A 25,322-nucleotide genomic window follows, 5' to 3' on the forward strand; every position below is an offset into this window, starting at 1 on the left:
TTTGTGTCACCGAGGCTCTATGTATAGAATATACATATATTCTAAAGGATATGCTAAAATACACCCAGCTGGAAGGAGGTAGGGTTAAGCCAGCCACACACGGACTGATCTGGCCACTTAGTCTGAAGACTGGACTCTGGGATTAAAGTCCAATTTGGCCACACACAGAGGAAAATGACTAAGGACGAGCCAATAAGGGCCGTTTGGCGTATGCTGTGCATACCATGCAAAGAGATGGTCCCAATTATTTCAATTACTATAATCATCATCGCCTTGCAGTTTATTTCTCATACGGACAATTAGGCCGATTATTATCATCTGCGTTATTGTAATGCGACCCTTAATGTAAACTGTTTATTAATCCCTTAGTGATGCGGCCTATTTTGATCTATCAGCCCCGCGCAGCACCTCCTGACAAGCTCTGCCCACTTTTGAAAAAGTGCCGGGGGCGACGCAAAAGGGAGGAAAGGTTGCACAATGTTTGCGCAAACAGGACTTTTCTGCATCAGTATTCTGGTGTACAGCAAGTGGTAAATGCCCCCCCCACAGTATGTAAATACCAGAACGGTCCAGACATCTTTTAAGCAAACAGGGTATGCTGCATGAGCCAGTCACCAAGTATCTGTACAGATATGAAGAGCATAGTAAGTGGTAGGAGGGATACAGTGACTTTCAGACAACTTTCTAGAATAAGCTGCTGTATGTGCAAATAAGGAGTAATAGTATTTCTGGTCATTATATGACTTGTGCCCTACATTTTTCACCAGTTTCCCCCTCTGCAGAGTATATATCTAAATTCTCAGTCTTCACTGAGCAGATGGGTGGAGACTAGCTGCTATAATAGCTTCCATACACCACACACATAGTAAATCAGGATATATATTCTCTATCCCTCCGTAGTAGACTCTCATAATAGTATTATAGAGGACAGTATACAGCAGTACTGAGCAATCGTATGTGAATCTAGGACTGGGATGAGATAAAACACTATTATCTGCAACAGCATCTCTATGTGAATCTCTCGACCTCTGTTTTTACATGGGCCAATAGTCATTTAAACAAGTTCCTCAATCTTAATATAAAGTGTGACTCAATATAACTTGAGCTAAAGTGGCTTACACACTATAGTTCAAAAGATTGTTGACCTTTGCCATAGAGGAAATGTGCATATACGTAAAGAACAGTATACAGAGAACTAGTTAGAAAGATGCACAGTAATAAAATTAAAGGCCTAAAGAGTGACAAAGGCCCTTATAGATAATTCACTTATGCTGACAGTATTATATGGGTACACACTGTATGGTAGTATTTTTTCAGCAATTTTATTATGCATATTTTGCACAGCTGACATATTTACTTTTTATATACTTTGTGCTATTCATTTTAAAGGGAACCTGCTATAATGTTCATGCTGCCCAAACCACAAACAGCATAAACCCAAGACAGATATGTTCATTGCCCCCATGTATGTGCTATTCTGAAATGCTCGGCGTTTACAAACAAGCACACTTTGAAGCTTGAATTGGGATGGAGCACTAAGTCAAAGAGTCGGACCGTGTCAGCCTCCTCTCAAACGCAGCATGTTTACTGACAGCCATCTACCTTTTCTGTATAGGGAGAGAGCTGTCAGATAACATGCTGCGGGCGGAAAGAGTCCACGGTCTTTGACTCAGAGCTCTGTTTGGGCAGTAGGAACTGGGTGATATGTAACCTTAAACAAATCTATCTTATTTTGTGATTTGAACACAGTGATTGTAACAATGTAGGCCTACATGTACCAGTGATCTTACATTCTCAATTAATTTAAGAAAAGCTAATATTTTATCTGCCTGTAAGCAGAATTGCTGTGTCTAAAGATCGGACATGCATTATCCCATCTGGTAGTGTGTTACGAAGCCTAACTCAACGCATCATTCCATTCTGGAATATCGTAACGCTAATTGAGGAAGTTGACTTTGCAGTGTAATATCGCTTAAGACCCCTAGATGGCAGTGCAAGTGAAGTGAAAGCAAAGCCATACAGTGAAGTAGAGGATAGCCAGAAAGATACAGTATGTAATTGCTTAATTGGCAATTAAGAAACAGATAGAATGTGTCAAACAACTTCTGGCACATTACATCCTTTCAAAATTAGCCAATTTCAAGCAGACAATGTGAAAGTAGTACTGTACCACATTCACTGTTCTGTATTGTATAGCGGACTGCTTGTCCCACCTTGCTAAACTCCAGCGGAAGGGGAGCGGCTAGATTTCTTACTGTATGTCAAGCAGGAGTCCAGGAACGCCTTCCCAGCCAACTTTAACTGCTGTCCCTGTCTACGCTAATCCTCCTGGATCAACGCTTCTGCCTGCGCTGGAGAGTTCTCTCCCTGTGCAATTATGAAAGCTGTCTCCAGTGGGTGAGCTCCTCTCTGGCCTAGGCAGACATAGTTGCAGGAGAATTGGCACAGTGGGAATGGGCATCGAGGAGCCTTGCTGCAAGGCAGCACTGGATTGCTGCAGATGATACTGTAGGAAGTTAATATTATGGGGACACTGTTGAATACAATGCTCCACTGATTAGTGGGGTGGGGCAGCAGGAGCTTGCAAAAAGTATATAATAAAGTTAATTGTAAGGAATTGTTCAGTATAGTGACATTACGGCACACAGGGAAACATGGCTTCTCGGCAGGAGGCTGTCTTCCACGGTTTTGTTGTCTGCCATTTTATTTTCTCGACAGCTGTGTTTATTGGTCTAGGTCTTATCTGTGATTGGTTGATGCTGTTATTTGCCTAGTATCAGCAAACTGTACTGCACAGAAACATAGTTGGCAATTAAGGAACTGATAGAATATGTCAATCAAGTTCTGACACATTACATCCTTTCTCAATTAGCCAATTTCAAGCAGAGAAAGTGAATGTTGTACTGTACCCCATTCAGTGTTCTGTATCATATAGCAAAAACTACTTGCACACTTCTGCCTCCAGCCACAAATAAGCACAGCCTGTGTCCCAGTGGTGTCCCCACAGGTTTTACCTCTATTATACTGCACAGTATGTCCCCACCGTGTCCCTATAGAACACATGAGACTGGATCTAAATAATAAGAAAACAAAGCTGCTGACAACAGCAAGCAATGTTCTACCACCCAGAACAATCAACAATGAAGAAATTGAATCAGTCCAAGATTCACTTTCTTTCAATTCACGATCGACCGCAGTCGCGAACCGGGACTGAAATCAAATGAAGAATCAGCCTTGGCTGTAGTGCAATGCAAGGAAAGGTGAAGATATGGAAGAGCAAAGACATCAGCATTACAACAAAGATCCAAATAATGCAATCACTTTTCCAAAAACTACAGATGCATGCGAAAGTTGAACACTCAAAGTAGATAGTAGAAGAATGGATGCCTTTGAGCTGTAGCGCTGGCGGCGTATGCTGTTCATACTATGGACAGAGATGGTCACACATAAGGCGATCCTAGAGAGTGTCAGACCAAAAGTATCACTAGAAAGCAAAATCACCAAACAACGGCTTTCATACTTTGGTCATGTCATACGAGCTAATTCTCTGGAAACAACATTAATGCTCGCACAATCCGTGGGTCCAGAAGAAGAGGAAACCAAAAACACGCTGGCTAGACACAATCAAGGATGACATGAACATGACTGGAAAATCTGAAGGAAGCGACCAAAGACAGGAAAGCATGCCGTATGCTGATCCACAAGGTGACCGAAAGTCAGCAACGACTGAACGGCTAAATCATAATGTCCCCAGCTTGTCCCTATAGAGTGTGTACTATACACCCTGAGGTGGGGACATTCTGTACAGTATGATAATATGGAAACTCGTGGGGACACTGCTGGGACACAGGCTGTGCTTATTGGTGGCGAGAGGCATAGGGTATTATTGTATCTTGTCACCACCAGGAAGCTAGGGGTTTGAAAGGGCTTAGATGGAGGAACGCCCTGTCACACCCCTAGCTCCCGATTGGGTGACTTCTGTAAGGTCCTTGCAGCGTCTGTACTGCTTTTTGTCTGCCCTGGAGGGTTAGGGATTATTTTTGCAGTTAGGCCTAAGCCTTTACAGCTATAAATGTAAGCCTAATAGGAAAACTAACCCCTAACCCTCCAAGGCAGGCAAAAAGCAGTACAGACGCTGCAACTGTCCCTGCGTTCCATCAGTGCTCTGTGCGGACATTGATTTGCAGGCGCTGTGCCGGCTGTCAACTACGTACCTGCCGGCAATTTTCCCGGTCACTCACTGATGGGGTCTGCTGTCCATGTGGGTCACTTGCGGTGTCCTCCGGCGCCTCTGCGTGTGCCGCCGCTCCCTTTCTCTGCGCTGTCTTGATGTAGTCACAAAACTGCAGTGCCTGGTGTCTTCCAGGCGCCTTTGCAGCAAGCTGCACAGCCACTCCCTGCCTCACCACTGTCCTCCTGCCATGTCTGAATTTAGCAACGCCCCCCAGCCAATCAGAAGCTGCGGGCGTTACTAAATGCTTTGTCAGCTGGAACCTTGTCACCACCCCTAACTTCCGGTAGTGACAAGGTACAATAATACCGAGGCAGAGGTGTGCCAGCAGTCTCTGCTATATAATACAGAACTGTGAATGTGGTACCGTACTACATTCACTTTCTCTGCTTGAAATTGGCTAATTGAGGAGGGGTGTAAGGTTGCTTGATTGACATATTCTGTCAATTCCTTAATTGCCAATTACACCTGCATTACTTCATGCGCCATCTGCTGTTTGAAGTGGGACACTGCAACTTTTAAATTCTTTTTCTCAGTTGAGGAAAGCCTGTAATGCGTTACAATGCCTCTCTTCAGCACACTGTAATGCCTTAACGTATCTGCACATGGTTCACCATGTGCAATAAGGTGTCATAAATCAAATCTAATTTGATTTGGTGCATAATAGTAATGTGTTTGATTTAGATCTGTCAGACTATTTGTATTTGTGCATTTACCATATAACTGGTGTTTATGATTATAGAAAAAGGTTTAAGGTCTTGCCAAACCAGTTCCTCTATAATATGTTCTTCAAACAGATGTTAAAGTGTATAGAATCTAAAGTGCAGGTAATTATTATTAGTGTACACATGATTAATGTATACTTATAAAATAAAGTGCACACACTATATATGCACGACATTGGTTCAAGAACATATGCTATGGCCATGAATCTGCATAACTGAACCTGCCTTGGGCTCTAACAACTGGCCTTTCTCTTTAATTATGTCCTTCCTACTCTGAAACACTTTGTGGAGCCTCATTTATCTTTAAAATTCATTTTCTGTTAATTGTGGTGTGCACTTAGTAATAAAATGCTGCGTGCTTTTGCAACCTATTTAGTAACCACTGAGTGTACCTAAAATAACACCATTTAGTTTCTCATGATGTTGCAAAAATCCTTTCCCAATAATAATACGTTTGACTACAACATGACATTTGAAGGATGAAATTACCTGTCCTTCAGCAACACTCTCTGTGTCAATAATAGTGATAATGCCTGGAACAAGAGGACTACGTCTGGTGTTGCTGTGTGTTGATAGGTCTTCATCTGAAGATCCTGCAGGCAGTGTACCAGTAAGCTGGGTAACAACCTTTCCAACCATTGTAAGCCCAGTCTTCAGAGTCTGTAGGAAGAAAAATCCAATACAACATTAAGATAAAAATTATCTATCCTCACCCATGTGGGAAAATATACTACAGTATATGCAAATAAAAGTCATACATTTAACATCTGCTGTTCCCATTAGGCTGTACTCACATGTGTTGCAGAGGCTCCATTCAGAGCCTCTGGTGCACAGCCATTCAAAAAATCCCAGACACAAAAGCACAGTTTGCTAGGCTATTTCATGCTAGGTGCTTCTAACACACTTTTTGGATGCTCTCCTTAAGGAGAGATGACACCCCTCTTAGCCCACATCACAGGACTCTTACAGTTTACTGATAAGGGGCAAACACCCCGAAACAGCTGCCTGTGTATGGTTTTCTGGCTTGGTTTCATATTCCCAACCATTGTTTTACTGGCTTGTTAAAGAGCCATACATTGATTTGAAGGCATGCTGCCATCCAATAGGTGGCACTTCAGAGCTATTGTTCCATCTACCTTACTTGCATAAATTACCTAGAGGAGTATGCATTTCCTTATAAGTCTCCTCTCTCACCTTTCAGGTGTCTTCTCACACCCCTTTTGGGTGCTCTCTTGGGGAAAGATTATACCCCCCCCCCCCCTCCCAATCCACTCACTCCCTGGGTGTCTCCACACAATTTTGGGTGCTCTCCTTAAAAGGATTCAAAATCCTTTAAGCCACATAAGAATAAAAATGTAAAGCAAACTTTTTCTTATAGAACTGTGGTAAAAGCTTCAAAACACAATGACAAATTATCGAAATAATGTATGCACCTATAAAGTACGGCTGACAGTTCAATGTCAAAACCTTCCATAAGATACCTAAAAGTAATATAAATAAATGTGATTCTAGATTTATTTGTATGATGTAAAGAACATGTGAATACAATCATCATGTAATCATGAAATGAAAATTTCTGCCAATATCAATAAATCTGCAAAGAAAAAAAATTAACAAAAATAATATCGAAATAATAAGACTTGAAAAGGATAAAATACACTATTGACTGGCTTTACAACCATGGGTCAATTTGGTAAAATATCCAAAAACATCTCTGAGCCAAGTTAGTCTACTTCCTTGTCTAGAAGCCAGCACACATTTACTTCTGAATGGAGAATGGAAAGATCTAACCACTCTGACCACCATAAAGTACAGTATCACTATGAGTGAACGTGGGGGTCACACTTGTTACACTCAAAAAAAATGGCATCAGCAGCAGCATCATGCACAGAATCATTTAGGCCTCATGTCCACAGGGAAAAGATGACTTAAAATCCGCAGCGTTTTTCCCGCACGCGGATCCGCGCCCCATAGGGATGCTTTGGACACCCGCAGGTAGTTAAATACCTGCGGATGTCATTTTCCCCTTGAGGCGCGGATTGCGTGTGCGGGAAAAAAAACCCGACGTGCTCCATTTTCGTGCGGGTCTCCCACGGGGACGGCTCCAGCAGGCTTCTATTGAAGCCTATGGAGGCCGTCCGGATCCGCAGAACACCTGTACGAGAATTAAAACTTACCTGTCCGGACGCTGCGGATCTTCCCTCTGTCGTGGCTGCATCTTCTTTCTTCGTCCCGGCATGCCGAGCACATCCGCTGAGCCGAAGAAAGAAGATCCGGCCGCGACGGAGGGAAGATCCGCAGCATCCGGACAGGTGAGTTTATTCTTATTTTTAGCCTCCTGTCCCCGGGAAAGGAGGGACCCACTGCATGATTCTACATGAAGAATCCGCGGCGGGCCTGATTTTCCCCGTAGACATGAGGCCTTACAAATTTGTATTTTATTTGTGATATTTAGTATACATTCCCTAGAATGATTGTTTGTTATTAAATTAAAATGAGTCCATTTGAAGCCCTAAAACGTCTACATTAGATGATATAGCGTATTATAAGCAAATAGGTTACAAAATTTGCAAAATTGATTTGCCTAAAGAAACATTTTATAATAATGGGATTTTTTTATACAGAAAAAGTCAAATCTACTTCCTAAACAGTACTTGTAACTGTCATTAACCAACACTGCAGTTATTCAACACAACCAAAACAGGAAAATTCTGCTGGTTTTATTCCTTTTTTGTCAATTGAGCTTACACATTAGAACTCAAGGAACCTTTCACAAACGATGATTTATATAGTATGCTGCAACACTTTATCACATCATTTCATCACTTGCTAATATCTGTGAAGTGAACTCTCTAAGACCCATAACTTTAGTTATAAAACAATTATATATCTTGGGCAGATCGGCAGTAATAGGAGCTAGAGCCGAAAGTTTTGGGTTACACAAACAATTTGAATATCACTGAAATCTCTCATGCAAAACAGTTCTTTAAGGTTCGGTCTGTCTTTTTCAATTCTTTTTAATGCGGTATTAGATTTTCAATATATATTTTTAACTGGAGCTGCACAAGAACATGCTCCTCACTGGATTTATAGTTTGCACTTGTATTAAATTATTGTATTATCTAAAATACAGTGAATCAGGATGACCACAGTACAACTACAATGATTTGACAGTGGCAATTGAACAAGGAAAACCTGCATATCTCCCCACTTCCTCCCCTTTGTGATATCAAGTTGGATCATGGTAATAATCACTACCTGTAAATTGTTATAATGATCAAATCCACTGGATCCAATCATACTCTGACCTGCATATAGTGAAAATATGCACTAAGTGCAAAAAGGAAAAAATCCCAGCGCTTCTTGCAGAAATGACGGCTCCAGAAAACCGATATAATGCAATCAAAAATGATAACTCCTTTATTTGTGCAACGCATTTCGCCGATCTCGACTTTATCAAGCACATAAATCAAAAACAGTGCTTGATAAACCATCTTTTGAGCGATAATCGTTGTGTGTAACTGCACTGACATCGTGCAGTTTTCGTTATGCTGTCGCTCATCGTTGTCTTTCAGCATACTGAAAGACAACAATGAGCCTTATTAGGGATTCACAGCGGGATGCAGCTGATACTATTGTTTCAACTGTATCCTGCTCCCTGATGACAGGCGGGGTATGAAGAACAGAGCTGTCCAGCTCCAAGTGGGGAACAGCTGGATGCAGAAGACAAGTGTCCGCTTGTCCTCTGCATCCCCCGCTCGGAGCGCAAGGTGATCGCTCAACGTTTGAGCGATCACCTTGCTCTGTAAATGGACACAATGATTATCGCTCAAAAGACATCTTTTGAGCGATAATCGTTGTGTCTAAATGGGCCTTTATACATGAAAGTACAGTTGTGTTTTTACTTTTGTATGAAATTGTTCTAGTATAAAATTCTATTGCCTACTTGGTCATCTTATTTATTGCTTTAAGGTGTAAATGGTCAAGTAGAGACATTTACAAATCACATGCTAAATTTAAAATTTATACTAAGCATATTTAAATGCAAGAAAAATCTGCATAAACTTGTTTATTTAGAATAGGTAGAAAACTATATACTTAGAATATAAAGAATTATAATGCAAAGCAGTATGAAGAATTATAATGTACAGGAAACCAAGAAAAAGAACACTGCAAACTACATGCGTTCAATGAGATTCTTAAAAGATGACATTTTCGAGCAAGGATAACAGCTGAAATGGCTTAAATTACCAATGACTTCAGAGTCAAAGTAACTAAATTTGGAGACAGAAGAAAAAGGAAGAGGACAGACCCACAATCCCATGTGACCTGGGGCTACATGGCGTCTATGAACATTTAAAAGCAAGGCCGAGATTGCAGGCGTCTGCAACCAGGACCAAGCCACAGATCAATCGTAACTGTTTTGTTTAGTGCTAAAAACTCAAACTGCAGTGATTAGAAAACACATTAGTGTTCATCAATTAGCAGCCAAACGTTTGTTTTAATAATTCATAGGAAACGACTTGCACAAAGTCTGTTAGTGTGTTGTCAGGAAAGCCTCAGAAGGACCAACAGCATTCGGCGCCACTTTGTATTGACGGCAACATAAAGTCAGGAAGCCTAGTTAACTCATTATTATCCCATATTCGGAGCATCTGCCTTGTGCAAGATTGTACTGGTTTCTCTGCAGTTACAACTGCTATATAAAAACAGTCTATCGCTATATTAAGTTACATTTTAAAAGCTGACAAAAATATATAGGTGGCCAAATTACAGAGAGATTAAACCACATTCACTTATTATAATAACACATTACACTGTATGCGTATCGGTATATAAATAATACAGCAAATGCATTCTAATGATATCTGCCAAACTCCTAGATAACATTTAAATGCTATTAAGACATTGCGATAAGGAATAAACAAGATATGTTCCCTTCCCATTTAATGTTTGTACAGGTACAAAACCAATGGTGCCTTATATATCAAATTAATGAACACTTCCTTCAATTGTAGGTGTTGTTTTCAGAGCCGAGATGCCAATGGCAATAACAGATAGATTTCTTACCATTAACCTGTGTCTGGAACTGGCATCAATTTTTCACTTCTTGGAAACACAGATCTGTGGTTAAATAGCATCTACTAAACAAGTTATTAAACAATTTGTAACTCCAAAATATACAGCTCTCTTTTTTTGCCGAGAAGTTAACTGGGAACTACTTTCATCTATATGCACTCCTCAGTCAGTAAGTAACGGCCATTTTCTGTGATTGTTTTTCATTTTTGATTTCCCCTTCTGTGATGCATTTATATTAGTGTAGGGACCCAATACAACGCAAGGAACCGTGAAGTGGTTAGTGGGCTCATGTATCTTGGCCAACATCCAACCAATGCCTTGCATTTATTATCTATCATTCACATGCAGTGTGGCATTAAGACTCCAGGGGGAGCCCAGGGTGGCAGTACCAATGTGGTTCACTGATGGATATGCAGGGCAACCCGCCGAATTATCATGGCGTCATTAATAGGTTGCTGGTCTGCATGGTGAACTACTACATATATCAGAATGGTCTGGCACCCTGTATCCACTATGTGTGGGAGTGAACACCAAGCATCCACCCCCCTCATTATCAAGAGGCAGTGTGAGTGGTTGTCTTATCGGTGTCCTGCACAGGTGTAATTCGCTCCTCCATTTGGTAGTCAGCTACCTGCATGGTGAGAGGATGCATCTATATGCACTCCTCACTCAGTAAGTAACGGCCATTTTCTGTGATTGTTTCTACTTTCATAAGTTCAAACAAAATGGCTTTTTAAAAAGATACATATTTCTCAGTTAAAAAATATATATATATCAAGTGGTTAATAACATAAGGAACAGAAGGAAAGCAATATAAGAAAAATTAAAGATAAAAGTATAAAAAACAACATTTGTCCTACTAGGTGAATCTGGGGGCTGCAGGTGCAGTAGTGGTCAATGACAGTGAAAGTCGATGTAAAAGAGTGGCCTCCCTCATACCCGTTCCACCACACATCATTAGAGAGGGAATATCCTATGGATACTGATTCCATTTTTTGTTCTTTAGATGAAAACTCTGTATTGCATGTACCACAGAAACTTCCCAGTCATGTCAACATGATGGTTCTACATGCTATAATTTCACAGACACATTTCTCACTGCTATCTAACCACTTCAATATAAGCTTCTGTGCACAAGCAATTTGCACCATTTACAAATAGCACATAACCAGCCAAGGGCAGGACACAGGTTAAAATATGAGATATGGACTGTCTTTGTATAGAACTTGGTAATGATATAAATTGGACAAAATACGCAGAATTTGGTGTTCCTTTTTTCAAGAGACTGCGATTAGTTTTTTCAAAATATATTCTTATCTCTAGGAAATGTCATAAATGCCTGATAGGTAAAGGTCTCAGAGCAGAACCCCCACCTTTCTAAAGAATGATGGTTCTGTGACCCCTGTTTGTAGATTCAAAGCAAAAATCTATGGAGAGGTCTTTGGGAGTTATGGAATAAGCTGAGTAGGCACCTTAAGGTCTCCCTCACACAGGGTGTTTGCAGAAACGCAGTGTTTTTCAACGCTGCATTTACTGCAGATTCCGCCTGGTTTGAGCACCGCTGACATGCGTTATGCCAGCGTTTTGGCTGCATTTTCAGCACAGCTAAAAGCGCAGCCGAGGCTGATGATAAAAGAAAAAAATAAATACTGACCTAGCTGATGAAGTTGCGGTCCCCGGCGACGCTGTCGGGACCTTGTGAAGCCGGCCAAATGCTCTGATTGGCTAAGCGCCGCTGAATGACAGCCGGCTGAGCCAATCAGAGCCAGCACTGGATGCATCCAATCACAGCCATTCAATTAATAAATGGCTGTGATTGGGCGCATCCAGCACTGGCTATGATTGGCTGACTGGGCCGTCAATCAGCGGCGCTTAGCCAATCAGAGCAATCTCTCATTGGAGGCAGGGATTTCAAATCCCCGTCACCAGAGAGAAAATTTCCCCTGCTACCTGACAAGTCCCGAGAGCACCGTCAAAACAGTGACATTACCTGCAAGGTGAGTATTGATTTTTTTTTTACTCAGGGAGTGTAGCCATGGCGTTTATCCCTGCCAAAAGTGCTGTACCAAGTTTGTTGTGTTTTCGGCAGCGCTGAAACCGCTGCCCATTCATTTCAATGGGCAACGCAGGACTGAAAACGGCCAAAAATAGGACATGTAATGCTGTCAAAGCGCAGCATTGAAGATGCTGCGTTTTCAGCCCTGTGTGAGCAGCCCCACTGAAATTAATGGGAGTGTTGTACAGCGTTTAGCACTGTGCTGAAAAAGCTGTGCTAAACGCTGTATAAAACGCCCTGTGTGAGGGAGGTCTTACTTTGACTTCAACAGAGAAAGTGTCCTCTCATCAACCATTTTGAATCAGCAAACAGGAGTCATGAGATCCTTCCTCTCCCAAATAAGAAAGTTAAAAAGATGGACAACACCCCAGGAATGGAGGACCAATAAAAATATATATCACCTGGCATTTTGAGGGTAAACCAAAACCATAGGTCCCCATTATACCTTAAGGTCAAGTTAACCAATAGAAATCCACGATAAACACAGGATATACATCTCCATCAGCAAGACATCCATCAGGGAGGTCGCAGTTACGAACCCACAGATCTCAGATAAATAATAAATAGCCAAAGAAAAAAAACATATATACAGCGCTCAAGGTAGTATACCAATCTGATAGAATATGTGTTTAAAATCACAGAGAGGAGAGGACTTAATCTAGAGGGCAGTAGACCACATATACCGTAACTGCCCCCTTTTCCCGGTTCGATTGTATTATAATCCAAGTAGTGACAGTGTTTATTACCAGAACTGAAAGGCAACATGTTTTGGAGGATGTAACCTACTGGTTACTTCTGGTTCAATTCTGGTATAATTCTGATCAGCACTTAAAGAGCAGCCAGTATGGATGTTTAGATATGATCTCTGTAATGCTTTTGGAGCATCTATAACTACTTTGATCATAATACAAGTGAGCTGGCTTAAAAAGGGCAGCTACTCACATAAACTGGTATACTACCCTGAGCGCTGCAAATATATTTTTTTCTTTGGCCATTTACCTTTTAATTAGTGAGATCAGCATTTGTATAAAGCCCACCTTTCAGACACTTTTGGCATATTTTGAAAATTTATCATAAATGTTCAGGATGGGAATACCCTTTTAAATGCATACATTTGGATACATTAATTACATTAAATTACAAAATAGAAAAGCAGGACAACTGGATGTCTATCCATTTCTCCTATTTAGAACTTTCAAAATCTATCTTAGCTGCTATATAAACAATTATTTTAGCCATCAAATGAATACAGACTCACAGAACGATATTGTTCAAAAAATCATTTAAACAAGCGAAAATGAACAATAATTGATTCAGTGTAAACACAGTCAACGATCGAACGATAATTCATTTGGGTATTGTTCATTTCATGCAGGGATGAAAATCATTGGCTCGTTTGCTAATCGTTCGGTTTAGATACCAATCGTTTAGTTGTTCTCATTCACTTATACAGTGAATGTGAATGACTGAACGATTTAGCAAGTGAATGAGAAAACGATTTCTCTGCTTGTATAAACAGGCTGCCCGGGCGAACTCTGATATTGTTCGCTTGTTCGAATGACAAATCGTTAGGTGTAGAAGCACCTTAAGACGAACGATTTAGAGGCTCAATAACTTTTTCCAAATGATGACTAATAATTATCCACACTTCAAACCCTGTACTTTTTAGAGCAAAAGAAACTATCCACATAAGTAAAAAAATATATATTTTTACAATTTGTAAGCAAGAGTTCAAGAATCTTGGAGCCATAACTATGTAGTATCCTGTTTGCTGTAAATTCACTTGAGTTTAAGAAATAATTGGCTCAGTATGACAAGTTTTTGTATTCCTACTAGAGATGAGCGAACATACTCGTTTAGGACAATTACTCGATCGAGCATCGCTTTTTTTGAGTAACTGCCTACTCGGGCGAAAAGATTTGGGGAGCGCTGGGGTGGAGCGGGGGCAACAGGGGGGAGCTCTCTCTCCCCCCCCCCCACCGCAGCCCCCCGCTCACCCCCGGCGCCCCCCGAATCTTTTCGCCCGATTAGGCAGTTACTCAAAAAAATGATGCTCGATCGAGTAATTGCTCCAAACGAGCATGTTCGCTCATCTCTAATTCCTACCTTTATCACTCTGCACCCATTTATGTCACTAAGGGCTTCTTCAGATCTGCTTAGGGCTCTGGTAACGCTTTCCATCTCTCTGTTCTGTTTTTGGAATTAAACATGTTCTTTTTCTTTCCCCTATTGATTTTAACAGGTTTTAAAAAATTTAAAAAAATGTAAAGCTCTTGTTTTGCTTCTGTTCCATTAGGTTTCTGACTTTTTAACTGAACAAACTACTCAGTCTGCAGCGCAATTTTTTCCGTTAAAAAAAAACAGTAACCAAGCGGAACTGAAAAATATGCAGTTTTTTTTGTTTTTTTTTAAACCCCTTGTAATCAATGGGGAATACAACATTTATGTTTATTTTGTTTCTCTGCCCTAAAAATGGATCAAAGAGATGAAAAGCCCCAATGGAACTTGTAACACAGATGTGAGCGAGCCCTAAATCTATTCATCTGGCATTCAAACATATGATTTGCTATCATAATATATGCATATTGAAGGGTTATTTCTAATACAGGAAGCTATGCCCTATGCAGAGGTGGGGTCCAACCGGCTTTGGCACGTCTAAAAGTATGAACAGCAGAGGCTTCCTGAATAAAACTTATATTACACTATACGGATGTCATAGGTGTTCATATATTACATGGATGGCCATTCATTTGACAACAACTTTCCCTAGTGATAACAGCTGATTACTGGGGTTTCAGAAGCCAGAACCATGCCAATCATCTAATTTCCAGGTCAGCTTAATTTCTTAAAGGATTCTCATGGTGAGAAAACCACTTCAAAAATATAGAGACTGTATATGTGAAAGGGAACCTGTCACCATGACAAAGTATGTAATCTATATTGACACCTTGCTATCGAGCAGGAGGAGCTGAGCAGATTGATATATAGTTTTTTGGGGAAAGAATTAGTATAACTAGTCATTTATAGATATAAATATCTCCTCATTCTGAGTTTAGGAGTCCAGTGGACTCCTAAAGACCACCCTCCGGACTCCTAAGCCCATAATGAGTAAATGTATATATGAATACATGCAAGTTAACCTGAAACTTTTCACACCAATCTATATATCAATCTGTTCAGATTTTGCTCTATACCGCTCTGCTAGCAGATCAGACTGCATGTTCAACAGGACAAATTTCCTTAAGACGTCCTTAAATAGACTAGGAAATGTAAAAAAGGCCAAATTTTACCATAATTTTCAATTGGTTGTTCTCAAGTCAAGCATAACTCTACTTTTGCTCTTTATTGATACTAAGGCCCCATGCATATGGCCATATTTTTGATTAATATCACATTGAGTCCAAATACTGTATTCCTGTGTGCCTACATTAAGAGCACACAGAATCCATGAAAGAAAATTGAAGTATAGTCAAACCTCTAGTTTCGTTGGTAATCTGTCCTAAAGCAATCGGCTAAACTTGAAACAATCAAACTCGAGGCAATTCATGTAAATCCAATTAATTTGTTCTAGACATTTCAAAAAACACACCAAACCACATTTTTGTACAGCGTTTAGCGCTGCTTTTTCAGCACAGAGCTAAACGCTGTACAGCGCTCCCATTCATTTCAATGGGACTGCTCACACAAGTGTTTTCGGTCCTGTGTCACCCATTGAATTGAATGAGCAGCGGTTTCAGCATTGCACTTTTGGCAGCATTAACTGCACACAGATTTTTGGGGGGAGGGCTTGAAACATAAGCCCTACCCCAAAAATCAGTCCTAGATACACTAGATGGAAAAGCAATACTCACCTTGTAGGTGCCGTCCGGGTCCCGGCCGCTGGTCTCTGGGGCTGCTCCAGGCTTCCTCTGCACTGACAGATCATCTATTGTTGTAAGTGAGGTTTGAGAACCCTGCCTGCAGCAATAGATTGATGTAATTGGGCATCGAGCCAGCGCCGAGAACAAATCGCAGCCATTCACTGAGTGGCTCAGCCAATCAGAGCTCACCAGCTCTGATTGGCTGCGCCAGTCAATGAATGGCTGTGATTGAACAGCGAGGTGACGTGGGTCGGCGGTAAAACTAGAAGCAGGCGACGAAAGAAGAGGCAGAATCCTGCGTTGAAGAAGAGGCGGAATTGGAAACTGGCGAAAGAACAAGACGACGAAAGTAGAGGTATGACTGTATGTTGTAGTACAGGATGTGTGATACAGGTATGCAGCCCTAGAAACAATGATTCTGGGTATAATATCATGCCTCACCAAGTATCTAGAGGTCCAAAATATGGTAAGTGCATGCGCATAAGCCCTTATACACTTGACCGGATTTGTATTATATTAATAAAATGCTGATGACAACATTACTAATTAAATCAAACAATTAATTTGTATCATACGACCCTGCATAATTTACACATCTCAATCGCACTAGTGGATATGTATTGGACTAGATTCTGTCATTTATTTGAACGCTGAAAAGTGCTCATTATATTAGGAAAGTACCTAACACTAATGTTAGGACCCTGCTCAAAGAAAACAGAGGAAAGTGCATGGGTTAAAACCACAATCATATTCAATGTGGCCAGGGTGGAGACTTAACCTGCCCCATTAGCACATGATATCAAGACAAGATCATTATAAGCTATTCCCATGTGCAGTCTATATTATTTGCAAAAACTCAACTGGTAATCTTTAGCCTTTCCCATGCCATCATGCCATTTCAAATGTCCTCCCCCTCCATTAGTGCTAATGGCTCCATGCTCACATAAGCTGTTAAGACTCATTAAGGAGTTATCAGGTAACAGGAGAAAACAGATGCAGCTAGGCTAAATCAATTTACCACCTGAGGGTTAAAGACAGTGGCGGCATCTCAGGCCGTTAATAGGTGACAAGAGAACGTGTGTTCATTATTTGTTGCCAGACAGTACATTGCCTATTCTATTTCCAGTGATTTCTCACAGTGCATTCAGTTAGGCTACATTCTGCAGAGCTGTATCTCTTATAATACAACATTCAGTCACCTAATTATAAAACATAGACTTTGATAAGCTAGGCACTATTCTACCTCTTAAGCGAACGAATGGATCTGAATTGCAGATTTACCTCCACTCATATAATACGCTGTAACATGCAGACATTGAATTAATTGACTTTCGCCGTTTTGCTCACACTTGTAGGTAAGAATTGCGGATTCCGTGAGCGGAAGAAAAATTGCACACGCTCTATTTTACCGCGGACTACGCACATATGAGCTGCATTGATCTCTTTGAATGCGTTCGATCCGCAGTGCATACGCAATTACATTGTGTATGAACACGGATTAGTACACATGCTGCTGGGAGACCAGATACAAATGGGATAAAGAAGGTAGGAATTTGTGTGGCAGACAATGCAGGACGGAGTCTGGGGAGCAAAGCACCCATCGAGCCTGCTGTCTGCAACCTCCGCTTGTTCTACTGGGCTCTTCCTCCACAAGAATGTTTTTTTTTAATTACTTCCAATAAAAGCAGTATAAAACCAGCCAAGCCTAGAGAGTTCATCCCATTCTTAAAGGGGTTCTGTCCGTAAAAAAAAAAAAAAATTCTGTACCTCACCAAGCTGTTCACCAGACACCTCCTCATCTTCCCATGTCCATCCTGTAGGCTGTATAAGGCAGTGCAGAAGCTGGCAAAGTTCCAGCTCCGCAACTGCCTCGGCCACTGCCGGGCAGCAAGTACTTCCGCCCGGGTCAGTGGTTGGTGCGTGACGCGTCACTCCTACACCAGCTGCGTCTAACCGCCGGAGTCGATGGCGATCGCGCATGCGGCCTCCTTCCCGGCGCACATGCGCACTCGCCGTCGACGGTTAGACATGGCCGGCGTAGGAGTGTTGCATCGCGCGCCCAGCGTCACGTACCGACCACTGACCAGGGTGGAAGTACTTGCTGCCAGGCAGTGGTCGAGGCAGTTGTGAAAGCTGGAACTTTGCCAGCTTCTGCACTGCCTTATTCAGCCTGCAGGACGGACATAGGAAGACGAGGATGTGTCTGGTGAACAGCCTGGTGAGGTACAGGTGAGTATAGAATTTAGTTTTTTTTCTGACAGAACCCCTTTAAGGCTCTCTCAACAGCTATCACCAATGTCGCTTGAGTGTAAGAAAGGTGTTTCCAGGGGGTTGTGCTACTTTCTGATGTCATTCCCTGCTTGCGTTCGTTCTTCTATGTGGACGATACACTGTACTTAAATGTGCATCTGCATGGAAAACTGCACGCGTACACGATCATGCGCAATTTGCTTCGGTGGTCTTCCGCTGTGGAGAGTCCAACCCACTTGTGTGAGCCCGGCCTTATTATGTTGCACTGTACAATTGCTTTAAAAAATCATTTGCAAATTACATATGAATATACAGTATCTGTTTTATCCCAGTGGGGCAAAGAGAGACTGTTTAGTTACATTCCCTGTGGATCAAATAACTAATATAATAAATACTTTACACATAAATGCTTGCATTTCCACTCCAGCTCTCCATCAATGATGCTGGTTTACAGCTAACATGAAAATAATGCAGCCTTGTAGATATTAGCAAACCTTACAGGGCCGTGGGACGTACACATAAATGCGTTTTATCATCATTCTGTATTTTCTTTCTAGTTTTCTCAAGCAGAGTAAGAGTTATCAGTTTTTCAGCAGTAACCCTTCGCTGTAACATCCATGTCTACAACATTTCACATGCCAGGAAGATGGATATCATTAAACCAACATGTGTAGTCAGCGTAAAGCTCACTAACTAAAATTAAGACATACTCCTTTTTTTGTGGTAAAGGAATAAAATTTGTCAAATGTCAAGCAGGTCGTCTCTTGGGAGCCAAATAACCTTTCTAGACGTTCCTTCTTTCTTCTTTCATGTATTTCCAAGTAGAATTCCCCCCCTCTTTGTATCTTATGGGATAGTAAGGTCAAATGAGATTCGCGTAATGCAAACCAGGCCTACTAGACACTGTTACAAAGCTCTCGAAAAGTAAAGAATGGTTCACGATTCTGTATTAAGTTCAAAAGCAGATCACTTATCACGCCTTATTAGCTCTGATACCGTTTCCTTTTTGTTTAAAATATAGGTAGTAACAACAGATTCAGTCCTGCTCTTAATTCATTTTTTGTGTTTTGCTTTTCTTCTTTCAGCGGATATGGCAAGAGGCACAAGTAAAAGGGGAGTCTACATTTGAACATTAATCTTCATATAAGGGAATTCCAAGTTAATAGAGAAGAGTCCTCTACTTACAATCCTCATTTCTTGGCTAGAGTGGTTACAAGAATGTCTCTCAACCCAGTGATTTTAATAGGAACTATGTAATGCTCCATTTGCCCAGTGGTGGCGCTGTAGGGAAACTGAAGACTTAAAGGGGTTGTCTCACGGCAGCAAGTGGGGTTATACACTTCTGTATGGCCATATTAATGCACTTTGTAATATACATCGTGCATTAAATATGAGCCATACAGAAGTTATTCACTTACCTGCTCCATTGCTAGCGTCCCCGTCGCCATGGTTCCGTCTAATTTCGGTGTCTTCTTGCTTTTTTAGACGCGCTTGCGCAGATGGATCTTCTCCCTTCGGCTGGTCTCGGAAGCATCGGTGTTTTGGCTCCGCCCCTTGTACGCGTCATCGCGTAGCTCCGCCCCTGTCACGTGCCGATTCCAGCCGTCATGGGGCGGAGCTACGCGATGACGCTTACAAGGGGGCGGAGCCAAAACACTGATGCTTCCGAGACCAGCCGAAGGGAGAAGATCCATCTGCGCAAGCGCGTCTAAAAAAGCAAGAAGACACCGAAATTAGACGGAACCATGGCGACGGGGACGCTAGCAATGGAGCAGGTAAGTGAATAACTTTTGTATGGCTCATATTTAATGCACGATGTATATTACAAAGTGCATTAATATGGCCATACAGAAGTGTATAACCCCACTTGCTGCCGCGAGACAACCCCTTTAAGGCCCTTTTACAGTGAGTTTCTCCGAAAGTACTAAATAGTTTTCTCACTGGATATATATGTATTTTTAGTCTGTCACTTCTTGTGCTTTGGAAATATATAAATACATTCGGTCATCTATTTATATAGTCTTCCTTTAGTGATTCGTAGCTTATTCCTGTGTGCAGTATATACAGCTCAGTAAGAACGACAAACGTGAAGCGAACAGTTCCCGTTCATTGTTCAGTCCTTGGCTCGTGTTTAGACCAAATTATTGTTCACTTTCGCTTCTTTAAACGATAATCGCTCCGTCTAAACATATCTTTAGGATGGGGTTCATTAGTGAGTGTAATGTACTATCATTTTATGCTTACTATTTTAGGTAATTGGTTTCAGTATGTTCATTTGTTAACATACTTCGCGTACAGTCAAGGCCTAAAAACACACACTGAACCATTTTTCTATGCTGAACGCAAGTAGTCTGGTCAAAAATCCATAGATCTATTTTATATGCCAAAAATATTCAAAAAACAGTTTTTCATACTTTGGAACATAGGTATACAATAAAGTGGTATATATGAACGCTACACACCTTGAGCTTTTATTAGATAGTGTTGTGTGACTCAGGCTCTGATTATATTAGACTTCTAGTCAAAAAGATTTTATTTTTGCTTTTTAATTGTTTTTGCCAAATGTTATGGGGGGGCTAGGCAGGTCTAAAGTGCTAGGTGGCCTTTCTGAATATGACGTGTGTACATTCAGAAACTATATGGGCACACGGGTATAATATGATTTTTTATAATCCAGGTTTTACTTGTAAAAATTTGGCTGTGAAAATATTTCCCAAACCATTAACAAAAAAATTAAATAATGGTGTGTTGATCAAGAAGTAACCAAATGTATTTCTCCTGTAGGTGCACCGCATAACATCCAACATTCATTTTAGACATTGGTCCATACTCACCTTAGCAGCACTAATAACCGTGGCAGTATAAGACTGAATATTATCTCCACATGCACCTCCCCGGGACTGGTGGCACCGGATCAGCTGTTAAGAAATGTAGAACTACATTATTTTTGTAATATTAATAAGCTAAAGCAAAAAGAATGCAAGTAAAATCAAGCGCAAAAAAAAGGATTGCTAAACCCACACTTAAAGGGAACCTGTCTGCGAGGCCACAGCAGCATAAACTAAGTTGTGGTGCTATTAGGGAACATGACAGGGAGACGGGTGATGTATTTTTTATACTTTCCTACTCTCATGAACCAGCCCTGTTGGCCTTCAAAGATCATTCGCACCTAGAAAATCTGACTCTTTTCAGAGTCCCATGCATGCAGTCTCCTATACATGTGTACGGGAGAAGCATGGGCACTGGACTCTGAAAAGAGTCAGATTTTCGAACACCGTGCAATCTTCAGAGGGCGACAGCACTGGATCCCAGGAGCGAGTGAGTATAAAAAGTACATCACCCGGCTCCCTATCATGTACCCTAATAGCAGTATAACTTAGTTCATAGTGTTGCTGGGACGCGACAGCTGCCTTTAAAGCAATATGTTTCATAAGAAAATCACACTAAACATTAACCCTTTGCAATCCAATTTAGGATTCAGGGTTTCCTGTAGGCTTTCTCTTTCTGCTATTATACAATGGCGCCATCTGCTGGCTAGAGCTAGTACTGCGGTATGGGACATCCTGGAGAGGCCCCCGACAACAGAGTGGCCAGTAATCTACAGTAAGAATACCCTGACAGACGTCTTCTGACATCGGAGCTGTACAGCCTCCAATTAGAATGTCTTTAGACGTCAGACAGTGGATTGGAAAGGGTTAATACTTGCTATTTAAATGAAAATAATAAAGTTTACACAGCTAAAAAAGAGGGGGGGAAATTATTTAGTAGCACTAAAATAACACATGTGAATTAATTTGTTGCCAAAAATTAGTTAATTGTTAGTCAGTTAACTGGCTATCCTATAATATTATTAAAGATCTGCTGATTGTACAATGGATATCTGGATATTTTTGAAGATCTTTTTCTGTAGGTCTCAGTGTCATTCCTGACAGAATGAAAATTGAGATAATGTCATACAGAAAATTGCCTTGGTTTTGACTCCCAATGTATTATAGAGTATGTTGGCGCCTTCTAAATAAATACTACTAAATTATTCATTACAAGTCTGTACATTAGATTGAGATCCATCAATCGCAGGAATTCCCTCTACCCAATGTTGATTTTTATGTCATATAATCTATATTACATACTTGTACATCCTGAACTGTGTGAACACAAGCATGAAATAAAAATATATCAGTTTTTCAAAACCTTATCCTGTTTTGTGCCCTTTAAATAACATCTGGATTGAGAAACTTCACATAGTTATACAGTAGTAAAGAAAAAATCTTGCTGACATATAATAATTGTTGTTATTTGGCAAGTAAATCTGTCCATCTGTACAACTTTTAGAAGTGTAGCTCCTGGGTTATAGAATCTGCACCCATTCACTTGAATAGAGTGGCTAAGGTAATCTATCAAAAATGAAGTTATGCTAAATCCAGGAAAACTAAATGGAACCCCCAAACAACCACCTCTACAATTTATACCCTGACTTCTCTCCCATACGTTTTAGGGGTGATATAGAGATTTTTTTTCCCACATTCATATTTTGTGGACTTGTCTTATAATATCCAGGATTTGGTCTCATTAAAATAATTTGAATACTATTTCCAAAATCTTCCATTGCTCTACTTCTAAGAGAGGAGCCCCTTGGTCTCCACAAACTACAAACCGATGCAATTCATTTGTTTGGCAAGAAGGATTTACAATATATAATAGTAAGCTGGAGGGCACGATGACCAGACTCAGACTCACGGATTTTGGCCATGTAATGCGAGCAGAGTCCCTAGAAAAAGCTATACTTGGACAGATCAGCAGCAAAAGAAGACCTGGCCCCCAAAAGACACGATGGCTGATACTGGCATGGATATCACACAAGAAGCAGTGCAAAACCGAAAAACATGGAGGGAGGGAGCCTTTAGGGTTGCTGAGGGTCGTGAACGACTAAACGGCTAACAACAAAAACAGTAGTAACCTGGGAAATCTATTGCCCTTAAGGTATAACTGTGCTTTTGAAAAACGTTTGACATATCATAGGGACACATTAAAAGTTTTGATTGCTAGGGTTCGGGGTGCTGAGACCCCCACTGATTGCTATAACAAAGCAGCTGCAGCGCTCATCCAAGTGCCATCACTGCTTGCTAGCTGAAGACGGACTTAAGGGAAAGTTTATGGATCTGTCTTCAGCTAGTGAGCAGTGACAGCGCTTGGATGAGCACTGCAGCATTTTTTTCTAGAGATTGGTGCAGGGTTCAGCACCCAAACTTCCAGCAATCAAAACTTTTAACATGTCCCTTTACAAAAGCACAGTTACACTTTAAGGGCTCGGTCAGACGAGCGTGTTTTACACGCTGCAGTAATACCACGCTTCTATAGCAACCAATAGTGCCGACTCGTCTGTCAGGTCCGTGGGGCAGCCTGTTCACGCACATAATCCCTGCGTGTCAGCAGCGTGGTTTACACGTTGCTTAGCAGCATATAAACCATGCTCGTCTGACCACGGCCTAACCTTGCATTTGATACAAAAAATGGAACTGATTAATGGTTTATGAAAAGATTGTGGTCTCTCACATAGACACTTCAGATTATAGCAAATGCATAAATCAAATCTGAATAACATGTCGTGTCTCCCCAGGAGTCATATAGGATACTTGGTTGCACTCTAAAGTTGTCTGGGTGCTAAAGTCGGATTGCCATTCAAATACATACAAGAAAGAACTCCAATAAGCACTTGTAGATGTGAAAGTTTGGTTAAACAGGCAATCTAAAATATTTTATTATCTTGGTCCATGTACATATCAGGACCTTTATCAACTGTTAGAATAATAAATAAGGTACAGAACATGGATGCACGTTTTTATGCGAATGGATCGAAAAAGGTGTACAATAAAGCTACTATATGTATTAATGATCCCATGCTTTATATTTATCTTTTAAGTAATGGGTTACTAGTAGAGATGAGCGAACGTACTCGGATAGGCACTACTCGTCCGAGTAATGTGCCTTATCCGAGTACTGCTGTGTTCGTGCTCAAAGATTCGGGGCGCTCCGCTGCTGACAGGTGAGTCGGAGCGGGGAGCGGGGCAGAGCGGCCGGGAGAGAAGGAGAGAAAGATCTCCCCTCCGTTCCTCCCCGCTCTCCCCTGCAGCTCCCCGCTCCGCAGCGCGTCCCGAATCTTTGAGCACGAACACAGCGGTACTCGGATAAGGCACATTACTCGGACGAGTAGTGCCTATCCGAGTACGTTCGCTCATCTCTAGTTACTAGCTATATACATTTCTATGAAAACCAAGTATAAGGTCAGTAAGTTACCTTCTCCCTCACTAATGTCACTGCTGAATTACACGTCCCAGAATATCTATTTGTTTAACTTGTTTCAAAATTTAAAAGAAACAATTATGGGTTGTAAATTTGGGTGAAAATGCTGGTCGTTTTGGCACTTCCAGGTGTATAAAATCATTCTGTGACTCATTTGATATAATGTTTGATACTACCGTGTTCCCCCCGAAAATAAGGCCATGTCTTGTATTCTTTTTTTGCCGCAAAAGAGGTGCTAGGTCTTATTTTCAGGGATTGTCTTATTTTATTTACCTAGCAGGCTCGGTCCAGGTCCCTCCTAATGCTCTCCACAGCTCCAGTGCGCTTACTGCGGTCCTTAGCCGCTCATACAACATCACTTCCTGGTTACAGGATTCATAATTCCCACCTCCAGGAAGCGATGGCTGCGATTGGTTCTTCAACCGCTGCTTAGCCAATCAATGCAGCGCTGGATGAGCTAATTCAATGGCTGTGACTGGTTTATCCAGTGCTGCATTGATTAGTTCTTTTACTGCTGCTCAGCCAATCAAAAGCCATCGCGTTATAGAGGCGAGATTTATGAATTGGCTGAGCTGCGGCCAAATCACAGCCATCGCATTGGTTCATCCAGCACTGCATTGATTAGCTGTGCAGTGGTCAAAGAACCAACCACAGCCATTGCTTCCTAGAGGTGGGATTTATGAATCCCGTAACCAGAAAGTGATGTTGTATGAGCGGCTGAGGACTGTGAGAACCGCACTAAAGAGAGCAGTGGGAGGGCCTTGGACTGAGCCTGCTAGAGTATGTATTTTTTTGTTTTCCCAAATGTAGTGTAACTAGGC

General features: G+C 41.3%; 1 protein-coding gene across 3 annotated transcripts in view; it reads right to left on the reverse strand.

The window, feature by feature from the left end:
- BCAS3 (BCAS3 microtubule associated cell migration factor) overlaps positions 1-25,322 on the reverse strand; it is a 1,118,574-nt gene that overhangs the window by 892,805 nt on the left and 200,447 nt on the right. For all 3 annotated transcript variants that reach the window (XM_066575105.1, XM_066575107.1, XM_066575106.1), the window contains exons 11-12: positions 21,036-21,119; positions 5,446-5,616 (exon numbers count right to left, since the gene is read on the reverse strand). In XM_066575105.1, coding sequence (XP_066431202.1) covers positions 5,446-5,616; positions 21,036-21,119 — 255 coding nt within the window. The remainder of the gene's footprint in view (positions 1-5,445; positions 5,617-21,035; positions 21,120-25,322) is intronic.

Source organism: Eleutherodactylus coqui, chromosome 1 (genome assembly GCF_035609145.1).
Source record: "Eleutherodactylus coqui strain aEleCoq1 chromosome 1, aEleCoq1.hap1, whole genome shotgun sequence".
Classification (NCBI taxonomy): domain Eukaryota; kingdom Metazoa; phylum Chordata; class Amphibia; order Anura; family Eleutherodactylidae; genus Eleutherodactylus; species Eleutherodactylus coqui.